We start from the raw sequence: 22,844 nt of genomic DNA, 5'->3' as shown, positions 1-22,844 counted from the left end.
GCCATCAGACAGGACTGAGTTTATGGTGGACGGACCACCATGGCTCGTCACCCGCAGCAGGTGACCTGGGCCAGAGCGCTACTGCTGCTAGACACTCACGCAGCCCCGGGGGCAGGGGCTGGAGGCGCCAGGCTCGGAAAAGGCTCGGAGACTCAGAAGGCATAGCTTGATTTCTTTAAACTTTTACAGCAAATACCCTTTTCAAGAAACGTAATATTAAATGACAATGATCAGACATTTGCTTGTTTTACTTATTTCCCATATTAGACAAAAATTTAAAGAGCCCTAGTCGGAGAAGGCAATGGCAACCCACTCTGGTACTCTTGCCTGGAAAATCCCGGAGGAGCCTGGTGGGCTGCAGTCCATGGGGTCGTGAAGAGTAGGACACGACTGAGTGACTTCACTTTCACTTTTCACTTTCACGCACTGGAGAAGGAAATGGCAACCCACTCCAGTGTTCTTGCCTGGAGAATCCCAGGGACGGGGGAGAGCCTGGTGGGCTGCCATCTATGGGGTCACACAAAGTCGAACACGACTGAACTGACTTAGCACCAATAGCAGTCCTGAGACTTAGAAAAAGTCTGTATATCACCAATTAAAGCCCAAAACATGGACATTTTCCTAAAATACTCTAAATCTACGTAACAAAAACCCAGGAGTTCTACTGCTACTACATAGTAACTCAAATATGCATTAACAATTAACAGTAATTTAAGAAACAACTACTGCAATTCCAGACATCCTAAAAAAAGAAAGAAAGCAAAAAAGAAAGTGAAGTCGCTCAGTCACGTCCAACTCTTTGTGACCCCATGGACTGTAGCCCACCAGCTCTCCCTCTATGGAATTTTCTAGGCAAGAGTACTGGAGTGGGTTGCATTGCCTTCTCCGGGGGATCTTCCCAACCCAGGGATGGAACCACACTGCAGGCAGATGATTTCCCACCTGAGCCACTGGGGAAGTGCAACACAGCCATAAATTAAGTGGAAAGAGATCTTTATCCATGAAGTTGGGAACACACCACCCACCAGTCGTCTGCACACCAGCACAGCTGCGCCACCCGAGCGGGCCCCTGGGCGCCAGCAACACACAGGACCTGACCCTGCAGCGACGTGCCTGCAGTGTCAGCACACGCACCCCCTTCCCGGTCTGCTGATTCGTCAGCTCTCCTGTCCCGCAGCCCAGCCCCACCCGCCGAGATGGGAACACCCCAGGCCCTTGTCTCTCACTGGGCTACATGCTTCTCTGAAGGGGGGGCCCTGCCTTCAGCACCGCAGAGAGCTCTGGAGAACACAGGGGGCGCTCAGAAGGTTACCCTGCGGTGTCCTGGTCCTGCTCTGCCTGCGCCGCGTTCCGCAGGCTGGCGTCCGCTAAGGCCTGGGTGAAGAGGGTGTACGGTGCCATGAAGCAGTAGTGGTACAAGCCGGGCCGCGCGCTGGAGGAGCCGAGGCGCTGCGCACGGCCCTGCGACTTGCTGGCGTGCGAAGACAGGCCGTCCAACTGGGAGGCCAGGTTTGTTCCAAACAGAGTCTTCAGCAACTGGAGCAGAAGAATTGAAGTCACTGACAGTCGAATTAACGTGGAATTCCCCACATACGCACTGAGTCCACCTGAAACGAACTGGATGCTCGAGCAAGACTTCCGGCCGTACGGACGTGGGAGGGGCGCTCGGACAGCAGGAGGGGGATGGGAGCCTGTCCCCAAGGGCGAGCCCCTCCTCCAGGGGCGCAGGGGACAAGCAGCCTCCTGGCCCGAGAACGAGCAAGCAGAGGCGGGCTGGTGCAGCTGCCGCATGCAACACCTCCTGAGCGCCAGGCTGCGCGCCAGCGACGTGCAGGGAGAAGGACTTCCCGGGAGCTCCTTGCTTACCTGCTGAACACACACGGTCGCCATCATTGGCTCTCGACTGAAGCAAGACTTCAGGTATCCCAGAATCTCTTCAACACACTGGAAAGGAGAAGTGTGAGGCATTAAAGGAAGCGAGTCACAGACCACTTGCTGCCGCAGTCCCACACGGACAGCACACAGGAGTGCTTCCATTTAAACTGGGAACATCCATCAACACCAGAGGACACTCAGAGCAGGCTCTCACTTATCACAGCCAGAGACAGTATGAAGCACTGAAACCCAGGCTCTCGGCCTTCCTTTCACGCGCTTCTACATTCATGCCTTCGTTGGCTCACTCGTCCAGACACAGGACACCTAGGATCTGCCGCGCCCTCTGCGTCCAGCCCCGTTCTCAGAGCAGGAGGTCAGAGTCCACAGGGGAGCTGCATCTCAGGGGTACCTGCAGACGGTCAGCTGAATGCAACACATATTACGTCAGGTGTGATTTGCCACAAAAAGTCCTGGATGTGTCTTGACAGCCTGCAAAGATGACCACCACGACTGCCTTCAAACGCCTGCCCTCACAGGTGCTTCCCAGCCTCGTACGCGAGCTCTCGGCAGACAAGGCACCCTGGGGACGAGAGCCGGTCCACGACTGCCAGCGGCAGCCCCTCCTCACAGCCACGTGGCCTCCAGCCACTGCTCGCGGCACATCAACTACAGGGAGAAGGCCACTCGCTTCATTCGTTTGATGCAACTTCCTGCACTAAACAGTGACAGACTTCTGTTCACTTCATATACTCAGGCCCATGTATGCTGAATATTCCGATTAACTCCCCTGGACCAGATGTCCAAGGCTGTATGTATACTCTGCAGGGTTGAGTTTGTTCCACGCCACCGCTCATAGCAGGTAACTAAGAAGTGTTAACTGGAAGAATTCAACCAGAGTCTTTCATATCACAAGCTATCTAATAATCCTGTCTCTTAACAAATACACCTGGAATGCTTTCTGTGCATTCCCAGGTCTCCTGCACTGCAAGCCGACACCACCACCTGAGCCACCAGGGAAATCCAGAAACTAAGTTCAGTTCAGCTCAGTCTCTCAGTCATGTTGGACTCTTTGCAACTCCACAGACTGCAACAAGCCAGGCTTCCCTGTCCTTCTCCCAGAGCTTGCTCAAACTCATGTCCGAGTTGGTGATGCCATCCAAACATCTCATCCTCTGCGTCCTCTTCTCCTCCTGCCTTCAATCTTTCCCATCATCAGGGTCTTTTCCAATGAGTCAGTTCTTTGCATTAGGTGGCCAAAGTATTAGAGTTTCAGCTTTAGCATCAGTCCTCCCAATGAATATTCAGGACTGATTTCCTTTAGGATGGACTGGTTGGATCTCCTTGCTGTCCAAGGGACTCTCAAGAGTCTTCTCCAACACCACAGTTCAAAAACATCAATTCTTTGGCGCTCAGCTTTCTTTATAGCTCAACTCTCACATCCATACATGACTACTGGAAAAACCATAGCTTTGACTAGACGGACCTTTGTTGACAAAGTAATGTCTCTGCTTTTTAATATGCTGTCTAGGTTGGTCACAGCTTTTCTTCCAAGGAGTGTCTTTTAATTTCATGGCTGCAGTCACTATCTGCAGTGATTCTGGAGCCCAAGAAAATAAAGTCAGCCACTGTTTCCCCATCTATTTCCCATGAAGTGATGGGACCAATGCCATGATCTTAGTTTTCTGAATGTTGAGCTTTAAGCCAACTTTTTCACTTTCCTCTTTCACTCTCATCAAGAGGCTCTTTAGTTCTTCTTCACTTTCCGCCATAAGGGTGGTGTCATCTGCATATCTGAGGTTATTGATATTTCTCCCGGCAATCTTGATTCCAGCTTGTGCTTCATCCAGCCCAGCGTTTCTCATGATGTACTCTGCATGGAAGTTAAATAAGCAGGGTGACAATATACAGCCTTGAGGTACTCCTTTCCCAATTTGGAACCACTTTTCCCTCTCTGGTTCTAACTGTTGCTTCTTGACATGCATACAGGTCTCTCAGGAGGCAGGTAAGGTGGTCTGGTATTCCCATCTGTTGAAGAATTTTCCACAGAAGAATTTTCTTGTGATCTACACAGTCAAAGGCTTTGGTGTAACCAATAAAGCAGAAATAGATGCTTTTCTGGAACTCTCTTGCTTTTTTGATGATCCAACGGATGTTGGCAATTTGATCTCTGGTTCCTCTGTCTTTTCTAAATCCAGTTTGAACATCAGGAAGTTCACGGGTTGAAGACTGGCTTGGAGAATTTTAAGCATTACTTTGCTAGCGTGTGAAATGAGTGCAATTGTGAGGTAGTCTGAACATTCTTTGGCATTGCCCTTCTTTGGGATTGGAATGAAAACTGACCTTTATCAGTCCAGTGGCTACTGCTGAGTTTTCCATATTTGCTGGCATGAGTGCAGCACTTTCACAGCATCATCTTTTAGGATCTGAAATAGCTCCACTAGAATTCCATCACCTCTACTAGCTTTGTTCATAGTGATGCTTCCTAAGGCCCACTTGACTTTGCATTCCAGGATGTCTGGTTTAGGTGAGTGATCACACTATCGTGGTTATCTGGGTCATAAAGATCTTTTTTGTATAGTTCCTCTGTATATTCTTGCCACCTCTTCTTAATATCTTCTGCTTCTGTTAGGTCCATACCACTTCTGTCCTTTATTGTGTCCTTCTTTGCATGAAATATTCCCTTGGTATCTCTAATTTTCTTGAAGAGATCGTTTGTCTTTCCCATTCTGTTGTTTTCCTCTATTTCTTTGAACTGATCACTGAGGAAGGCTTTCTTATCTCTCCTTGCTATTCTTTGGAACTCTGCATTCAGATGCTTATATCTTTCCTTTTCTCCTTTGCCTTTCGCTTCTCTTTTTCTCAGCTATTTGTAAGGCCTCCTCAGACAACCATTTTGCCTTTTTGCATTTCTTTTTCTTGGGGATGGTCTTGGTCACTGCCTCCTGTAAAATGTCACGAACTTCGGTCTATAGTTCTTCAGGCACTCTGTCTATCAGATCTAATCCCTTGAATGAATCTATTTGTCATATTCACTGTATAATCATAAGAGATTTGATTTAGGTCATATCTGAATAGGCTAATGGTTTTCCCTACTTTCTTCAATTTAAGTCTGAATTTGGCAATAAGGAGTTTATGATCTGAGCCACATTCAGCTCCTGATCTTGTTTTTGCTAACTGTATAGGGCTTCTCCATCTTTGGCTGCAAAGAATATAATCAATCTGATTTCGGCACTGACTATCTGGTGATGTCCATTTGTAGAGTCTTCTCTCGTGTTTTTGTAAGAGGGTGTTCGCTATGACCAGTGCATTCTCTTGGCAAAACTGTTAGCCTTTGCCTTACTTCGTTTTGTACTCCGGGGCCAAACTTGCCTGTTACTCCAGATATCCCTTGACTTCCTACTTTCGCATTCCAGTCCCCTATGATGAAAAGCACATCTTTTTGGGGTGTTAATTCTTGGAGGTCTTGTAGGTTTTCATTGAATCGTTCAGCTTCTTCAGCATTACTGGTTTGGGCATAGATTTGGATTACTGTGATATTGAATGGCTTGCCTTGGAAACGAACAGAGATCATTCTGTCACTTTGGAGACTGCACCCAAGTACTGCATCTCAGACTCGTTAGTTGACTGTGAGAGCTACTGCACTTCTTCTAAGGGATTCCTGCCCACAGTAGTAGATATAATGGTCATTTGAATTAAATTCACCATTCAAGTCCATTTTAGTTCACTGATTCCTAAAATGTTGACGTTCACTCTTGCCATCTCCTGTTGGACTACTTGAAATTTACCTTGATTCATGGACCTAACATTCCAGGTTCCTATGCAATACTGCTCTTTACCACATTGGACTTTACTTCCATCACCAGTCACATCCACTACCAGGTGCTGTTTTCGCTTTGGCTCCATCTCTTCATTCTTTCTGGAGTTATTTTTCCACTGATCTCCAGGAGCATATTGAACTCCCTACTGACCTAGGGAGTTCATCCTTCAGTGTCCTATCTTTTTACCTCTTCATACTGCTCGTGGGTTCTCAAGGCAAGAATGCTGAAGTAGTTTGCCATTCGCTTCTCCAGCGGATCACGTTTTGTCAGAACTCTCCACCGTGACCTGTCGCCTTGGGTGGCCCCACACAGCATGGCTAAGAAACTGAGAACAGGTTGAGAAGAGGCTGGTGCTATTGGCTCTGCAAGTCCAGGGTAACAAGGAAACAAGTCCCAGGCAAGAACATAAAATCACAGGATAACAGGGACACCCCATTCCCAGCCAGTAAGGGGTAGGAGGGACTACATTTATCCCACAGCCAAACCACCAAAAAAGCCAGACAATACATGAAACCACAGCTCCAAGACCGTGATCACCAGGCACCAGAGGACAGGAGTCCCTGAGAGATGGGAAACAAGCTGGTCAGCCGAACGGCTGCCCTGCTCACTATGCCCCTCGGAGAGCTCCCAGGAGGGGCATGAGGACGAGGGACGGAGCAGAGACCAGGAGCCCCGAGTCGAGAAAGAGCTGGGAGTCCGGGAAACGGACTCAGTGAGGGTTCCAAAGAAGAGTGGCCTCCCAGAGAGGACCTGAGGAGGCCCCGCAACGCTGGGCGGGGAGGAGGCGGGCAGAGGGAGCAGTGCTCAGAGCTCACACAGGCCCGGACAGTGACCCCTCTCCCTGTGGGTTCGCAGCCCCGGGCTGAGCCAGAGAGCCCTTGCCTCGGGCGGAAGACTTAGCCCTGGACTGAGCACTCCTCCACCCCCTTCTGAGTTGACATGTGGGAAAAGTACAAGAGACAAGAAACAGAAGACAATGTGTACAATGACTGAGACCAGGTAAGCTTCACGCACGTTGAGAGAAAGACGGGGAGAACGAGCACGGCGAACTGCACGGTAGCCCATGTTCAGCGTGGGCTTTCGGAAACTCACTGTGGAGTTCATTAGACACCACGATGCCCCAGCCGGACAGGTGGGTCCACACACACCAGAGCAAGTGGGCAAGGTGCTGACTGTCACATCTGGATGTGGACACAACAGGGGCAGTCACTGCACGGCCCCTTAACTATCCCGTCTGCTTGACCAGGTCCCCACGACAGGAGGGTGGCGGGCAGAGGTTAGTCACTAGGCTCAGCACCAAAGTCCACAAGCCTCAAGCACAGCTCTGCTCCTTCCTAAAGCGCCACTGAACAAGCCCTCACTGTGACTGCTTGGACTTTTCAACATGCAGCAGGTCAGAGAAGGCAAAAGATTCAACAGTTTTAAACCCAGTAATTTTCTAATTCAACTGTGAAAAGAGAATACAAACTGAACTCCCCTCAACGCGAGGCTAAGATGAAAATCAGACTCAGGTGCCCAGACTGAAGAACCTGCTCCCTGCTTCCCAAACGTGCCAGCATGGTGGGCTCCCACTCCAAGGCACCTGGCCCAGAGGTGCATTTCAGGCGTGGCAGCCACAGCTCAATGAGAAGACAGGAAACACAAACCTTCCCGATGTCCTGCAGCGTCGCCAGCTCCAGAATCTGAGACAAAACGTCCAAGGCAGAGCGCAGGAAACCCCCAAACTTCTCGCTGCTGCTCTGAAGATCCAAGGTGACCTGGGGGATGAGGAGGGAGACGAGAACAGGCATCGCTGGGGCGGCAGCCTCCCGGGCACCTGAGACAGAACCACGGTCTGCGCTGGCAGCTGTGCTCCACCAGGCAGCCCAAGGCTCATCTTGGTGGGGGTGGGGGTGGGGTGGGGGTGGCTTCTTTGTTTGCTTGTAGCACTGGGGAAACGCCTTGGAAAGGAAATTACTCTTCCAGATAGCTACATAAAAACTGATTTTCAAAGGCATCTTCCAACTTACATTTGACACTATTGAAAGAAATAATTCCTAACCTTCTATCATAGTGAGAAAAAATGCTTAATGCCCATCGTAACCAGTGCCTGATGAGCAGCAAAAAAAAAAAAAAAAATTGAATGTAAGTCCTTTTCCACACCAGGGTGTCCCTGGTGGCTCAGGTAGTAAAGAATCCGCCTGCAATGAGGGAGACCCGGGTTCGATCCCTGGGTCAGGAAGATCCCCTAGAGGAGGTTGTGGCAACCCACTCTAGCATTCTTGCCTGGAGAACCCCATGGACAAAGGAGCCTGGAAGGCTGCAGTCCACTGGGTCACAATCAGACATGACTGAGCGACTGAGCACAAGCACAGCTCTTCCACACACATTAGGACCCCTGGAAGAACCATTATCAGATCCGGACACAGCCTTTTAGTCTGGGTACGGCAAAATATTAAATTAGTCTAAGAGGTATTAAGTTAAGATCCTAAAGGGCCAAGCTTAAGTCAATTTTGCAGCAATTTCCCCCATTTAACAGATGGAGAGGAGGATCGGGTCCAAGGATATAACATGAAAGAACAAAGGGGAGAGGGAGAGACTGAAAATAAAAACCGGCAAAACCCTCGCAAAGACACTACACTAAGTAGAAAGCAATTTGCTCAGTGAAGTAAAATCTAACCACTGCTGAAAAAGGAAAAAATCTCTTTCTCAGAATGAGAAATATACCCATGCAGAAGAGTCAAGAGAGGAGATGGCTGTCCTTCCAGAAACCCGCCCGCAGGCCTGGCCCGGGGATCTGGGAGCTCGGCTGGGAAGCCGTCCGCTGGACGGACACCAGCCCTCCTGAGAGCCGGGGGCTCACTGTGCCGGCCTGTCTGGATGCGCGTGTTCAGGCGGGACACCTGCTTTCCTCTCCTAGCATGGCCGCACACTTGCTCTAGTGAGTGGTGGGGGTGTGGTCCTCGTGGCCTCATGGGGGCAGAGGTTGCTCCAGACTCCGCCTGCATCCTCCCCATCACAGGCTGGCCGTGTGTCCTCCCTACCCCGCTGTGAGGAGTCCGCACTGCGAGCGCGACCACGTGCTGAGTCCTAGGAGTCCGTCCAGCCGATCTCTGAACGTGGGTGCTCTTGGGAAGCCCAGACCCAGCACCAGTAGATCATAAAGACATCACTTTCCCAGTAAAAATCCTAACCTTTTGTATGATGGAAGCTATCATAAACAAAGCCGAAAAAGCTAATCGTAACTCATATCCCTAAGGCCCTCTCACTCATACATGTCTGTAAGCTACAACTGTAGGAAATATGTCGACAGTCCCCTGAAATGTGTGAGAGCAAGGGTATTTTTACAAAAGCAGTACCTTGTAGTTGGCGTGAGTGGCTTTCAGGACGTCGTGCAGTTTGAGGTAAGAAGGCAGGTGACAGAAGCTTCCCAGTGACGAGGACTTGTTTGTGGCGACAGGCCCCGAGGTTTCAGGTGGCCGAGAGGCTTCACACAGACAAGATACACTCTCACATCAAAAGGACACACTCGCCAAGTTTAAAAGAGATCCCTGTAACAATTATTTTTAAAGTATTCTAGAAGGAGATCAGCCCTGGAATTTCTTTGGACGGAATGATGCTAAAGCTGAAACTCCAGTACTTTGGCCACCTCATACGAAGAGTTGACTCATTGGAAAAGACTCTGACGCTGGGAGGGATTGGGGGCAGGAGGAGAAGGGGATGACGGAGGATGAGATGGCTGGATGGCATCACTGACTCGAAGGACGCGAGTCTTGGTGAACTCTGGGAGTTGGTGATGGACAGGGAGGCCTGGCGTGCTGCGATTCATTGGCTCGCAAAGAGTCGGACACGACTGAGCGACTGAACTGAGGATAAAATGCCACCTTTTCCTGCCTTTTTGATTAATTAGAAGTAGTAAGAGACTGACTACTAAACATTAGTAGACTCTGAGCACCTCCCAAAGATAATACAGTAAAATAAAAAGAGAAAGAGAAGACAAGCGTGATGCTGGAGGTGTCTGCTTTGGCCTGGCTGCAATTCAGAGGAACAACCGGCTCAAGGGCCTTCAGTCAATCTGAAAACCCCCCAGAGCACAAGGCTCCCAGGGGCACCAGGGGGATGGCCCCCAGCTGACTGAGGTCATGAGCCCTGTAAGCAAGTCAACAGGGGTGCAGTGAGCATGCACGGATGACCGCGCGGGTCACACGCTATCACTGAGCTGGTACTAAACACAAAATGCTACAAGGCCTTACAGATGGGTGGTTGGGGTCCTTAGTTTATTAATCATCAGAAAGATGACCAGTCACATACTGATGACTAAATCTGCATAGTTCTGAAGCTTTTTAGATGCTAAATCCCCAGTGGAACTGCAATCCTTAGAAAACAGCATCTTTTCAAATGCTTTATACAGGAAACTAACTCCCTGTCGGTCCAGTGCTCAGGACCCGGTGTTTTCACTGCCAAGGACCCAGGTTCAATCCCTAGTCAGGGAACTAAGATCCCACAAGCCATGCAGTGTAGCTGAAAGAAGGAATAAACTTCCAACAATAATAAAATGCTCAACATGAACGCTTTATAAGCAAAAATGAATGGAAGAGTCACGTGCGGCCCCAGCACTGTGAGGTGGCATGTGACTACGTGTGGTGGAGTCCAGTCGCCTGCCCTCAATGCCCACCGTGAGGGGCACAGACGGCACCTGTCACAGGCAGAGCCCACGGGCACTCTGGCCCCTCTGGCCTGAGACCCCGCTGCTGCTGCTGCTGCTGCTGCTGCCCAGCTAGCATCTGTGAATTCTTCAGGTTTGGCTCACTCAGATGGTTTCATCCCCACTCTCCTCCCTATGCGGCCTTTCCAAATGGAGGGTTTCCACTTCCTACTTCATTATTCTCACCCACTACCTCTGTTCCCAGCCGTCTACATCGCCTCCCTTCCTGAAAATCAACGAGAAGAGCAGAAGGGAGGAGGCGCAGGGCGTAGGGAGCACAGGGCGGGCACCTGTAGACGGCTGGGACCCCGAATAATTAGAACACCACACTCAGACGTGCTCAAGGCCAAAGTGTGCTCTGTGTCCTCTTAGCAGTTAACACCGGAAACCGCACCTGGGGAAACCGTTTCTGTGGTTTCGTTCTATGCATTTTATTCCCCAAACTCCACGTCATCCATCAGCCCGGACCTGACCAGAAGTGTTGGGTCCTAATCGCTGTGACACAGTCGGCCCCCGCCCCTGCCCCGCCCCACCCTGCCCGCCTCCCAGCCCGGGCCCTCGCCCCGACCGGCCTCACACCTGGACTGGCCTCGCTGCCTTTCTTGGGACTCACAGGCACAGACGCCTGCTCTCCTGGCTCCTTCTCTTTCCCTTTCCGTCGGATTGGGCTCAGAGAAGGCGGGTTTGTGAGAGAAGGCAGGGCTGCCTAAAACAGAACACAAGACACTGTGAAGGAAATGTAACCAACACAAAACCGAGAACTAGGCTATTGTGTGCTTCACCCATCTGTGGAAAAGAGTCAACCCATGGAATTCATTTCTTTTGTTTGAATCTGCATCTGTGGGGCTCAGAGTCTGTACGCACACTGTCTACTTTAATCCACACGACAATCATCCATGGTGGGAGGTGGCCCAGCACTTCCTAATGGGAGCACCGTGAACGCCAGAGGCCGGAGAGGCCTCAGCAGGCCACAGGGGCTGCAGGAGGCTTTGGGAGTCCAGGCCTGCCACCTCCAAGAGTGAGCACTGGGACACCCTCCGGGGGCCAGGGCATGAAGCAGGGTAGGGAGCAATGCTCCGAACTCCATTTCAAATGAGACAGGCTCAGCGATGATGAAGGGACTTATTCAAGGTCACAGCCAACAAGCAGCTGAGCTAGGCAGCAACAAACCCAGACTCTTCATGAAGTCCACACTGTGCACACCCATGAGAGAACGCAGAGCCCCAGCCCGCACTGCGGGAGGCAGAGGCACGGGCACCTTGGCTCGCTGCTTGCCCAATTCAAGATCTAAGAAGTCACCTTACACCTTGGAGCCTTGCCTGCAAAGCGGACACGGGGGCTTAAGGGCTGCCATCAGAATGGACTCCAAGGCAGCAGGGAGGGGCTAGAGAGAGCCCGGAAGCAGGCGGCTGCACTGGGGAGACCCGCGTGTCTGGGAGCCCCCGCGCCACGCGAGCTGCGGGAAGAGCTGCCCAGGTGAGGGGTTACCTTCACTGCGGGTCCCGGAGCCACATCATCCAGGACGTGTGCGCAGATGTTGATGACCTTCAGCAGGTGGGAGAAGAGCTGCTCCACCATGGGCACCAGGGTCCGGTCACCCAGGGCCGGCCACGCCTCCTCCTGCTTGGTGGCTGCCGTGCTGGCCTCATCTTCAGAGGCCCACGAGCTCCTCAGAGACCTGGGGGCGCTGGCTGCGATACGGGCACACATGTCACCCCCCAGTGCCAGGGCAGGGGGCAAGACCAAGTCACTCAAACCCGTCCACATGGGGTGTCTGCTGGACACCCCCTGGGGTCAGCTGATGCCTTGGGTTCCACAGGAACCTGACATTTCCCTGTGTGCCCACTTGCCATGAACCCACCCTCATATACCCCCAGGACGACAGTCCCCTTCCTGACCTAGACAACTCAAGTTCACCTGGCGATCGAGACCTGCGGATTCTGTCTCCGTTACTCTCTTTTAATTGGTTTCTTCAACACAAGCCACAACCATCACCCTGTTCAGACTCTCTCCATCTTGCCTTAACTACGAGTTTCCCTAACTTCTCCAATCTGTATTCGCATAAGCCAAGTGGTCTTTCTAAAATACTGACCCGATTGTTAAGTCCCTTTCATGAAGCTCTCCAGTGACCTCCCAGAGCAAACGGACTAAGTTCTCACTACTGGAGACAGACTGCTCGCCGGCCACATTCTCCATCCTCATCGTCACTCACGTGGCATCCAAAACTGTCAGCTCCGACGCCACACGCAGCTTGCTCCACGTCCCGTGCAGCACCCTGCGCGCCGTGCCCTTTCCTGCCAGCCGACAAACCCTGTCCCTGTCCTAATCCCCCATGGGGAGCATCGCGCCCCGCCGCGTTGACACGTGTCCTTATGAACTCCTACATTTGAGCACGCAGCCCTCTCACTGCCTCCTTACTGCCCGGGCACCCAAGACAATGCCTGCACACAGTGCCCGCGCAAATGAAATCAGAGGTGAGTTTACCCACAGCCAAGTGTTTCAACTCAGGGCCGATACCTGCCAGCAAGTTCCCGGCTAAGATCAGAGCATCCTGGTGGGCGGAGAGATCCAGCGGGAACCAGGCAGACGACAGCAGGGTCAGGATCATCGAGACCATCCCCACGGTGCAGCTCTTCCTGGACTCGTCTGAGGCACTCAGCGGGGGCACTCTGGAAGCGGGATCAAATTACAGAACAATGCTGAGCTAAGTCTTGCCTCCTCTTATGAACCAAACAGAAGATTATGGCTATTCATTTCATGGCTGCTCATAAAGCGATTTTACTAAATTGTAAACTAGCATCTTTCTTGTAACCACAGGTCCATAAAAATCACCTGAGAAATGAAATCAGGGAGAAGATCTGATTGAAAGTATAAAGAATCCACCTGCAATGCAGGAGACCCCGGTTCGATTCCTGGGTTAGGAAGATCCACTGGAGAAGGGATAGGCTACCCACTCCAGTATTCTTGGGATTCCCTGGTGGCTCAGCTAGGAAAGAATCTGCCTGCAATGCGGGAGACCTGGGTTTGATCTCTGGGTTGGGAAGATCCCCTGGACAAGGGAAAGGCTACCCACTTCAGTATTCTGGCCTGGAGAATTCCATGGACTGTATAGTCCATGGGGTCACAAAGAGTCAGACACGACTGAGCGACTTTCACTTCACTTCACTTCACTTCATTAGGGCCATCTATGGGAGGAAAATCCTTTTCATTTTTAAATGAGAACTGCTAATGTAAGTACAGTAGTTCCTAAAAGACTCTTGTAACTGATCACGACTTTGCATGATAGATCACATCTGATTTCAAACAAAGAAAGTTTCTAAATTTTTAATAGTAGTGAATAATTTTGGAGAGAATCAAGCCAATTAGAAAAGTATTTTGCCAGTGTATGCAAATTCCCTTCAATGAGACTGCAAGTCACACCCTCAAATCCTCCAAATGCTGATGAGTGAGCATTTCACATCGAAAAGAATCACAAGTAATTCACTGCTTCCAAGTCTCCTGTCACTAGCATCCAACACAACTAACCGGGAGAAGCAAATATTCCAGTGGGTGTTTCCCCAAAAGGTAACACTGATGAGAGACTTCACAAGAGAAAAAAAAAAGGATCCGTATAACCATGATTGTATCACATGACTGTAGTCATGTGCCAAGGAAATACATACCCGCAGTGCCAACCCAAACTCCAAATGCAAACTGGGAAGGCAGTTGAAAGTAGACACAGAGCTTCACAGCATCCAAACTAAACAAGAAAGGAATGGTAAGATCACACCAAAAGGGTTCATTACACTGACCGTCCTTTTACGCTTTATAAAACGTACGAACAATGAAAACAAAGTCGGGCTCTGTACCCAGGCACAGGACATCTGCCCTCCCACAGAACAAGTTCACACCGGAGAATTCAGACACAGCTGGACAACCGAGATACAGGTTTAAGGAGGGTCCTTACATCCAGGGAGGAGAGGCCAGCAGGGAGGCACCTCCTCTAGTTGGCTTTAATCTTCCTGTGCCCTCCTCCGCCCCCCAGCTGGAATTCCCTTCTCCCCTTCTCCGCTTCTTCCCCCTACCCCACACTGGCCATTCCTGAGCTCAAGCTAATTAATGTCCATCTTCCTGACCAGACTTAAAGAACCACAGGGCAAGGATTCTTCTTGTTTTTACATCCCAAGCCTAGAACAGTGTCTGACATATGGAGGTCACAATAAAGACAGATAAAATTTATAACATTTTGAACAAATCAAGGGAAGCCCAAACTACAGACAGCCCAAACAGTATTTAAGTTTGAAAGGCACTTATATAGTATCAAGAGAGTCTAATCACAATTGTCTGAGTTTTTACAACAGGAAAGCATTCCTTCTGTCACAGAAAATAAAGGACAAGGTTTAAGCTGCTAACTCAGTGAACTGGCACCACTTTTCATATTAACATTCTTTTTTCTGATTATGGAAATTACATGTGTTCATTTTAGAAAATGTGTGATATCTTAAAAAGAATAACCATTCATAAAGTTAATTTTAGTTCTAAAATTAATTTTAGTAATTAAAATTAATTACTAAATTAATTACTAATTAATTACATTCTAAAATTAATTTTAGTAATTTTCTGCCAATTATCCTCCTGAGTGAGAGAGGTGTTTCCGTGAACGTTACTGCTCACCACCACTACACACCAGCGCGCAGTTCCGTTCTGTGCGTTTTTCACTCGGTATTATCATCTAGAGGCTCCCTCTACAGACTGTTACAAATGCTCCAAAGCATCGTACTAACAGATGCACAAATAAACACTTCAGCATCTATACAGAATTTAGGCATCTTCAGAATTTATCCAGTAGAGAATTATTGGACATTAGACTTCTTTGTACTTTCAGCATCATAAGTAATGATACAGATAATCACACGACACAAAAATCTTTGTCAGTATTTCCAAGTTTTTCTTCCTCTTCATATATATTATAAAGTCCTTGAGTCAATTATTTTAGAGATATTTTAAACTGCTGATATACTACCAATTTGGATTACGGTAGTTTTTCATTATTATTTCTTCCCAGATGGGCTGAATGTTTTTTTTTTTTAAATAAACATGTATTACTTTAATAACCTGAAAATAGTTGTTTCCATTTCGTTGGAATAAACCAGGGTTTTATTAACAGAAGCCCACATGTAAGAGCTCTAATACAAGTATCCTATCATGAAGAACAGACCACACAAAACTACTGAAATTAACTCATTGGCCCAACCAAGAGACTTACTGTGAGTGCCCTCGTGGTCGATGTGATCAGTTCATGAGAAACCGCTGCAATGACTCTCGAGAGGTTATTTTCCAGAGTGACATCTGTGATGCTTGGTAACAGGTTATAGCCTCTATAAATTCTAACGAGAAAGATACAGAGAGACTTAAAATCTCCCATTAAAGTTTATGACATTCTCAGAATTCAAATGGCGTTTAAATACTTAAGATTAAAGGCCACAAGAAGTTAAAGCAGTCTTGACTTTTTAAGTTACAGGAAAACTGGAAATAAATGTGGTCATTATTCTACAAAGAAGGATGAAACAACCCGTCCCTCCTCCAACACCCAACCACACCAGAGGATCAACACTCCCCTCAACACAGCCTCGGCTGCAGCCTGCGTGCCGATTCAAAGCCGCCCGTTTTCAAGCTTTACATTATGTCCAATGGGAATCTACTCCTGATTCCAAACAAAACAAAGTCCTTTCCTACTACAAGACTGTCACTTTTTCCGCATTCCATTCACGGCACACATGAATTTCAATCCCTCCTAGTGGTTACATACAAATTCTAATTCCCCAACCACACAGAGGAAGCCCAGGCAGGGTGAGTGTCGATTCACTTCTGTTCCCCTCGGGTCTTGTCCACAGACACACTCAACGATACACACTAAGGAGAACACATTTTATCTCCTTACATAAATCCTGCAAGTACAGCGCAAAACCGGGATTTGTGCTTATCATGCAAGAACCAAGCTGAACAAAGCTGAATGTCGGGAGGACAGTCCGAGTTTGGACTGGATATTTTCACAGCTGTAGTTACTAACCAATTTTAATAAAATATTATACGTATCTCTGTTGGCATCTAATGACATTTAGAAGATGCAACCTTGTTGACAAGTTACTTATCATAAGCTTGTATAATTCCTGATAATGAAATATTCTTATATTGCTTCTGCTTATCTTAAAGGAACATTTATCCTGAATCTTTTCAAAGAAAGAAAATGCCAGTTTTGAGGTTAAAAAAAGGAAATTAGGAAAAAAATTATTTCCATGTTTTTAAACAACCTTTGCATTAGAAGAGATATTTATTAAGAAAAAATAGCTTCAAAATTTGACAAGCTGAGCTTCAAATTCAGAACAAACTGTCACATGGACATTTTGGCTTCAAAAGTCATTTAGCCCATGTATTTTTTTAAAATGCCATTCAGGAAAAAAGTATCACATAAAAGCTAATTTTTTAAATAACATTTAAAACACAGAGAATTCTTTAAAAGCATAATAGTCTTATTATCATTTCTGCAACCTTCCTGGCAAACTGAAATTTTAAAGAAAATCAGAACTTCATTAAAGCATTTCTGATGATTACTTTTAGTCTATCCCACTCATCTGAGAATCAGAGAGAGGGCTGTTTAGTCATTTGAAATTGTATTTAAAGACCTTCACAAAAAAATGTGAATAATAATAATTGCTAATCACTTAACTAGTGGATAACCCTAAATAACACTGACACTCTTTAAGAGCCTGCTAAAATTAATGCTATTACATAACCATACTCTTAGATAACACAGAGAAAGTGAAAACTTTAAGGACAAGATAGAGCATTAGAGTACTACAGAAAAATACAGTTGTCAGTATGTGGCTCGTAACAAATGAATCTTAAGACTTGTGATGTCACTGCTGCGTGGCTGCAGCAGAACCTAAATAAAGAGGCTGGTGGTAAACCCTGAGAGACAGAAGCATCCTATCGAAGGCAGCCCACCTGCTCAGACACCCTCACTAAAGCATTTTCTCTAGAAAATGCAAGCTTTCGATGAGTGCCCACATGCCTTGCTTAGCGTACCTGGTTACAGCGCTGACGGAGAAGTGGGAGGGAGGCTGCGTCTCGTGCATGAGAAGCGTCAGGTACACGCTGCTCTGGTCTCGTGCCACGGCCACCACTGGGTCCGCCTGTCCTTGGTCGCACTTGTAAAACAGCTTTGGGACGAGCCTAACATAAAAGTCAGGTTTATTTCCCTTAGAAAGTACGTGAAACCCTTCTGATTACGCCAGGCCCTGTGTCACCATCAAGCTCGGCAGCACCTACCCACAGACACGTCTCCTGAGCGGCGGCACTGGTCAGGCACGCCCCACACCCCCGCTCTGAAACGACCAGGGGCTGGACTTTCTTCTCGTCATCACACAGTTACTTACGGCTCTCTCCACAGATTAACTCCTCTGAGTTCAGAAGCCCTCCGAGTGCTCCTCTAATCGCCTTGACCAGCGTCAGCAGGTGCAGGAGACTGCCCTGAGCAGGAGTCGCCGGGGCGGGGCGGTGGGGGGGTGCGGGGCCCTGCACAGGAGTCACCCAGGTGGGCCCCTCCTCACTCCTGCGACTTTCTCTGCAGGACCGCCCCCACACCCCCAGGGGCGACGTCCCAGCTGAGGCCCGCATCTCAGGCCAACTCTGAGGTGGAGGCAGGGAGCACAGGGGCTCTGCATGAGCCCTCACACACCTACGGGCCGGCCTGTAGCTTCCAGAAACAATCAACTGTTTTAAAACAGTGGTGTGTGAACTCCATTAACTTTAAAGTCTCTTTCCTCCAGGAAGACCTGGCCATAAATACCATTTTTTCCTAAGGTTTAATAAATTACTGTCATAGAGAATCCCATGGATGGAGGAGCCTGGTGGGCTACAGCCCATGGGGTCGCAAAGAGTAGGAAACGACTGAGCGACTTCACTTTCACTTTCATAGAAAATGGTAAAGATTCAAGATCTTTGGTCAAGCAAGTCATACAAACCCAGTTAAGTCCCTGAAAAGGCACAGCTCACAAGCTTTGGTTGCTTTGGTTGATAGGCACATGGCCACACCAAAAACCCCTGGAGAAGGGCAAGGCTGCCCACTCTGGTGTTCTGGCCTGGAGAACTCCACGGGCTATACAGTCCATGGGGTCGCAAAGAGTCAGGCACCACAGAGTGACCTGTACACTGAAAACCAAAGGGCTATCCACCAAAACACAATTGGTTTTCTTTGAGCAGTTTGACTACAAAGGTTTTTATACTTTTCCTCAGTTTTGTTTAGTAAACATGTTATTTTTAAAACAAGATAAAAGTTATGTTAAAAAGAAATACCAATAACTGCCTAAGCAACAGACAAATACTTAATGTTTTTTGAAGTGCTTGCTTTGGTGAAGACTCGGGCACAATCCCACTCTGGTGGTGGGAGGACAGGCTGACCCGCTTCTGGACAGAAACTTCACTGCCTGCTCAGTCGCTTCAGTCGTGGCCGATTCTTTGTGGCCCTATGGGCCACAGCCCGAGAGGCTCCTCTGTCCACGTGATTCTCCAGTTAAGTACCAAAACCATAAAAACCCACTTGCCAGTACCTACCCCCGAGAAATGAAAACATACGTCCAAAGTCTTGGAGGAAAGAGTTTAAGCAGCATGATTCATAACAGTCAAAAAGTGAAAATAATCATATCACTTGGTGAATGTATACATAAAACAGCAGTATTATCTACATAACAGAACGCTGTTAAACAACGAAGAGAACAAACAATGGGCACCCAACCCACAGCATAGACGAGCCTCGAACACCGAGTGAAACACAGTCAGGAGCAGAGTCCCTCTACTGACGTGTGCACACATCTATACAAGTGTTCAGAAAAGGCACATGCACTTCTACTGACCGTGTGTGCAAGTCTATACCAAGTGTGCAGAAAAGGCACACACGCCTCTACTGATGTGTGCGCGCGTCTATACAGTGTGCAGAAAAGGCACATGCACCACTACTGACCATGTGTGCGAGTCTATAACAAGTGTGCAGAAACGGCACACGCGCCTCTACTGACGTGTGTGTGTGTCTATACAGAGTGTGCAGAAAAGGCACATGCACCTCTACTGCCCATGTGTGCGAGTCTATACCAAGTGTGCAGAAAAGGCACACGTGCCTCTACTGACGTGTGCACGCGTCTATACAGACTGTGAAGAAAAGGCACACGCGCCTCTACTGAAGTGTGTGCGCGTCTATACAGAGTGTGCAGAAAAGGCACACGCGCCTCTACTGACTTGTGCTCGCGTCTATACCGAGTGTGCAGAAATGGCACACGCACCTCTACTGACGTGTGTGTGTGTGTCTATACAGAGTGTGCAGAAAAGGCACATGCACCTCTACTGACCGTGTGTGCGAGTCTATACCAATTGTGCAGAAAAGGTACACGCGCCTCTACTGACATGTGCGTACGTCTATACAAGTGTGCAGAAAAGGCACACGTGCCTCTACTGACCGTTTGCACGCGTCTATACCGAGTGTGCAGAAAAGGCACACGCACCTCTACTACGTGTGCGCACGTGTATACAGAGTGTGCAGAAAAGGCACACGCGCCTCTGACGTGTGTGTGCGTCTATACCGAGTGCAGAAAAGCCACACGCACCTCTACTGACGTGTGCACGCGTCTATACAGTGTGTAGAAAAGGCACACGCGCCTCTACTGACCATGTGTGCGAGTCTATACCGAGTGTGCAGAAAAGGCACACGCGCCTCTACTGACGTGTGTGTGTGTGTGTCTATACAGTGTGTAGAAAAGGCACACGCGCCTCTACTGACCATGTGCGCGAGTCTATACCGAGTGTGCAGAAAAGGCACACGTGCCTCTACTGACCGTGTGCGTGTGACTATACCGAGTGTGCAGAAAAGGCACATGCGCCTCTAGGGACGGGAAGCAGAGCAGTGGTTGCCTGTGGCCGGGTAGGAGTTGGCAGTTACTGCAAATGGGCACAACAGATCCTTTTGAAATGATGGAAATATTGTAAAGTTGGATCGTGGTAAAGGTTGCACAATTCTAAGTTTACCAAAAATCATTAATTGTACACTTAAAATGGGTAAGTTATAAGAGATAAAAAATTTTACTTCAATAAACCTAAAAAAAAAAGGTTTGGCTTAGTAACTCAACTTCCATGAATTAATTCTTAGAAACAAAAGTTATATGTAAACATTTACGCGTTATACTAGTCACTAGCTAAACATTTATGTATAATACAAGTCACTGAACCGTTATTCATTATTTAAATCAATAAAAGCTTAGTATCCAACCGAATAATCTTTACAAAAAATTCTATCACAACTACACAGTGAAAAAGTGGCCACTAACTACAGATTTCTTGCAACAGGTGTTTCCAGCCTTTCTGTATCTGACACTGTGTGAAACGCCATTCGCCTCAGGACCGAAGCATGGACACACGGAACGGAGGGAGGTGCCCCAGACGAGGGCGGGGGTCAAAGAGGCCATTTCAGAGGAGTATTTCTAACAGGAAAATGCTAATTATTATTCTGTGGAAGTTAACAGATAACAAAATTGTATGTACACTGTGTCCCAGTTTTGAAAAAGAAGCTTGTATAAAGGACATAAAGCAAAAAAATGTTAACAGTAGTTATCTCCAGTGGGAGAACTAGTGGTGATTTTTATTTTCTTCTTAGTGCTATTCTCCATATTTCAAAAATCTGGCCGTCAAAGCCCATTACTTTTACAATATGAAGCTAGTACTTTATTGCTGTCTTAATTTTCATTTCAGGCTCTTGAGACAGTGAAAAATATGTTTTTTGATAGCTTAAGAGTAACTGAAAGTGAGCTCAAAAGATTTAGGATTATGCCCTACGGTCTCCAGATTTTTGCCTCTCTTCCCACGTCATATCGTTTAGTACTTTATCCAAGAAGATGAAATGAGAGAGGAAATACTGGGCAAATACCTCATCAACGAAGCTGCAGCAACATGCCGCACCCTGGGGTCTTCATCTCCAAGCAGATGGATGACAACATTACTGAGTACTCGCTCTTGCAGTTTTAAAAGCTTTGGAAAGAAAGATGATAAAAACAGGTATGATCTCTGTATTTAAATGAATTTTAGATCAGGTATCTTGGAAAGCCGGTAAAGAAGAACTCAACGTCACTAGCCCTAAACTCACATATACGATCACAAGCTTCATGATACAACACATTCCTAGAAATCCCACACCAACAGGAAAGTGCACTGCTGGAAGTTAAATCACGGCCTCCCAGAAATGAAGGGCTTACCCCTGTATAGTGATGGGCCCCTCTGTGCAGGCTTTCTGCTTTGGCCTCCAGAAAGCTCACCAACCTAACACAAAAGAACATATTTCACGGTGAATAATTCAGCTACTGAACAAAGCCGCGTGGACGGCCTGCATGGCACGCAGAGGAGGACGGCCAGGCCAGGGCCGCAGGTGGAAGCCGGGGAGGCTCTGAGGCAGCCCCACGCCACATGGCAGGAAGATGCCTGCTTCCAACAGGAGAACACACGCTCCTCCCGACTCCAGGCTCAGAAAGTGCTCCATACTTTTCTTCTAAGTGAATATACACACCTGGTGTTGTGAAAGACCCCAGGTGCCCTACAGAACTAGCTCTAACACCTCAGGTGGCGGGAGGGCAGACCATGGGGAGGGGGCTGAGGCTCTGGCCCCCTCAGAGACCAGCGGGTCCCCCCCACCACTCGGGGTCCCGTCCGTGAGACGCAGCGGGAAGCAGCCCTGACTTCACAGACATGGTCTAAGGCTGAAGACAATGACCCACAGAGGGCACCTAGCCCACCCCGGCACACAACCAGCCTTCTACAGACGGGGGCTTAAAAAAACCCCACAAACTCAGACAAAAAGGAAAATTTCCCATCTAAAAGAAAGCATAGAAAGAAAACATGGGCAATCATGCTTTCTCAGAAAATTATCATAAACTGCAAGGCATCAGAAGTTATTCTTTAATTGTGACAATACCAATCTGCCGTCTGACCAAGGCTCAGTACAGCACGGCATGCACTCGTCTAAACAGGCCCAAGTGACACGAGCATCATCGTTCTAGAAGCCTGAGCTCTTTCACTCACCAAGTGCAGAACACTTGAGTGACTAAGACTACAAGAAAACTCCACTCCTCTGCATGGACGTACAAACTCAGAGGAGAGGGGCGGACAGAGGCACACAGTCACCACCTGCAGCTGGGCACCGGGCCGCCCAGCGCCGTTCAAGCCTGACCCAGCGGGCCCGCCTCACCCACCTGAAGTCGATCTCTGCCACGGTCTCCAGAAGCTCCGTCCGCACCAGCCAGTAGGAGCTGCTCCGCAGGGCCAGTAAGTCGGTGATGAGCTGCAGCCCCCAGGCGCTGTAGCTGCTGCTGCAGAGGCTCATGACACAGAGCTGGAAGGCAGGCGGCAGGTGGCCCTCTGCAGACCCCCACACGCACCCCGCCCCGTGCCTGCTG

General features: G+C 48.5%; 1 protein-coding gene across 1 annotated transcript in view; it reads right to left on the bottom strand.

The window, feature by feature from the left end:
- The window catches only part of HTT (huntingtin), a 113,987-nt gene that overhangs the window by 50,714 nt on the left and 40,429 nt on the right, over window positions 1-22,844 (bottom strand). The window contains 13 exon segments of the mRNA XM_010848065.1: window positions 1,313-1,536; window positions 1,867-1,944; window positions 7,340-7,450; window positions 9,032-9,159; window positions 10,957-11,083; window positions 11,866-12,068; window positions 12,895-13,046; window positions 14,040-14,116; window positions 15,623-15,743; window positions 17,443-17,589; window positions 21,326-21,426; window positions 21,651-21,714; window positions 22,641-22,780. Coding sequence (XP_010846367.1) covers window positions 1,313-1,536; window positions 1,867-1,944; window positions 7,340-7,450; window positions 9,032-9,159; window positions 10,957-11,083; window positions 11,866-12,068; window positions 12,895-13,046; window positions 14,040-14,116; window positions 15,623-15,743; window positions 17,443-17,589; window positions 21,326-21,426; window positions 21,651-21,714; window positions 22,641-22,780 — 1,673 coding nt within the window.

This window comes from Bison bison, unplaced genomic scaffold, assembly GCF_000754665.1.
Source record: "Bison bison bison isolate TAMUID 2011002044 unplaced genomic scaffold, Bison_UMD1.0 scf7180017849866, whole genome shotgun sequence".
Taxonomy (NCBI): Eukaryota; Metazoa; Chordata; class Mammalia; order Artiodactyla; family Bovidae; genus Bison; species Bison bison.
The sequence above is the reverse complement of the archived record's forward strand: the minus strand, read 5'-3'. Positions and strand labels throughout refer to the sequence as shown.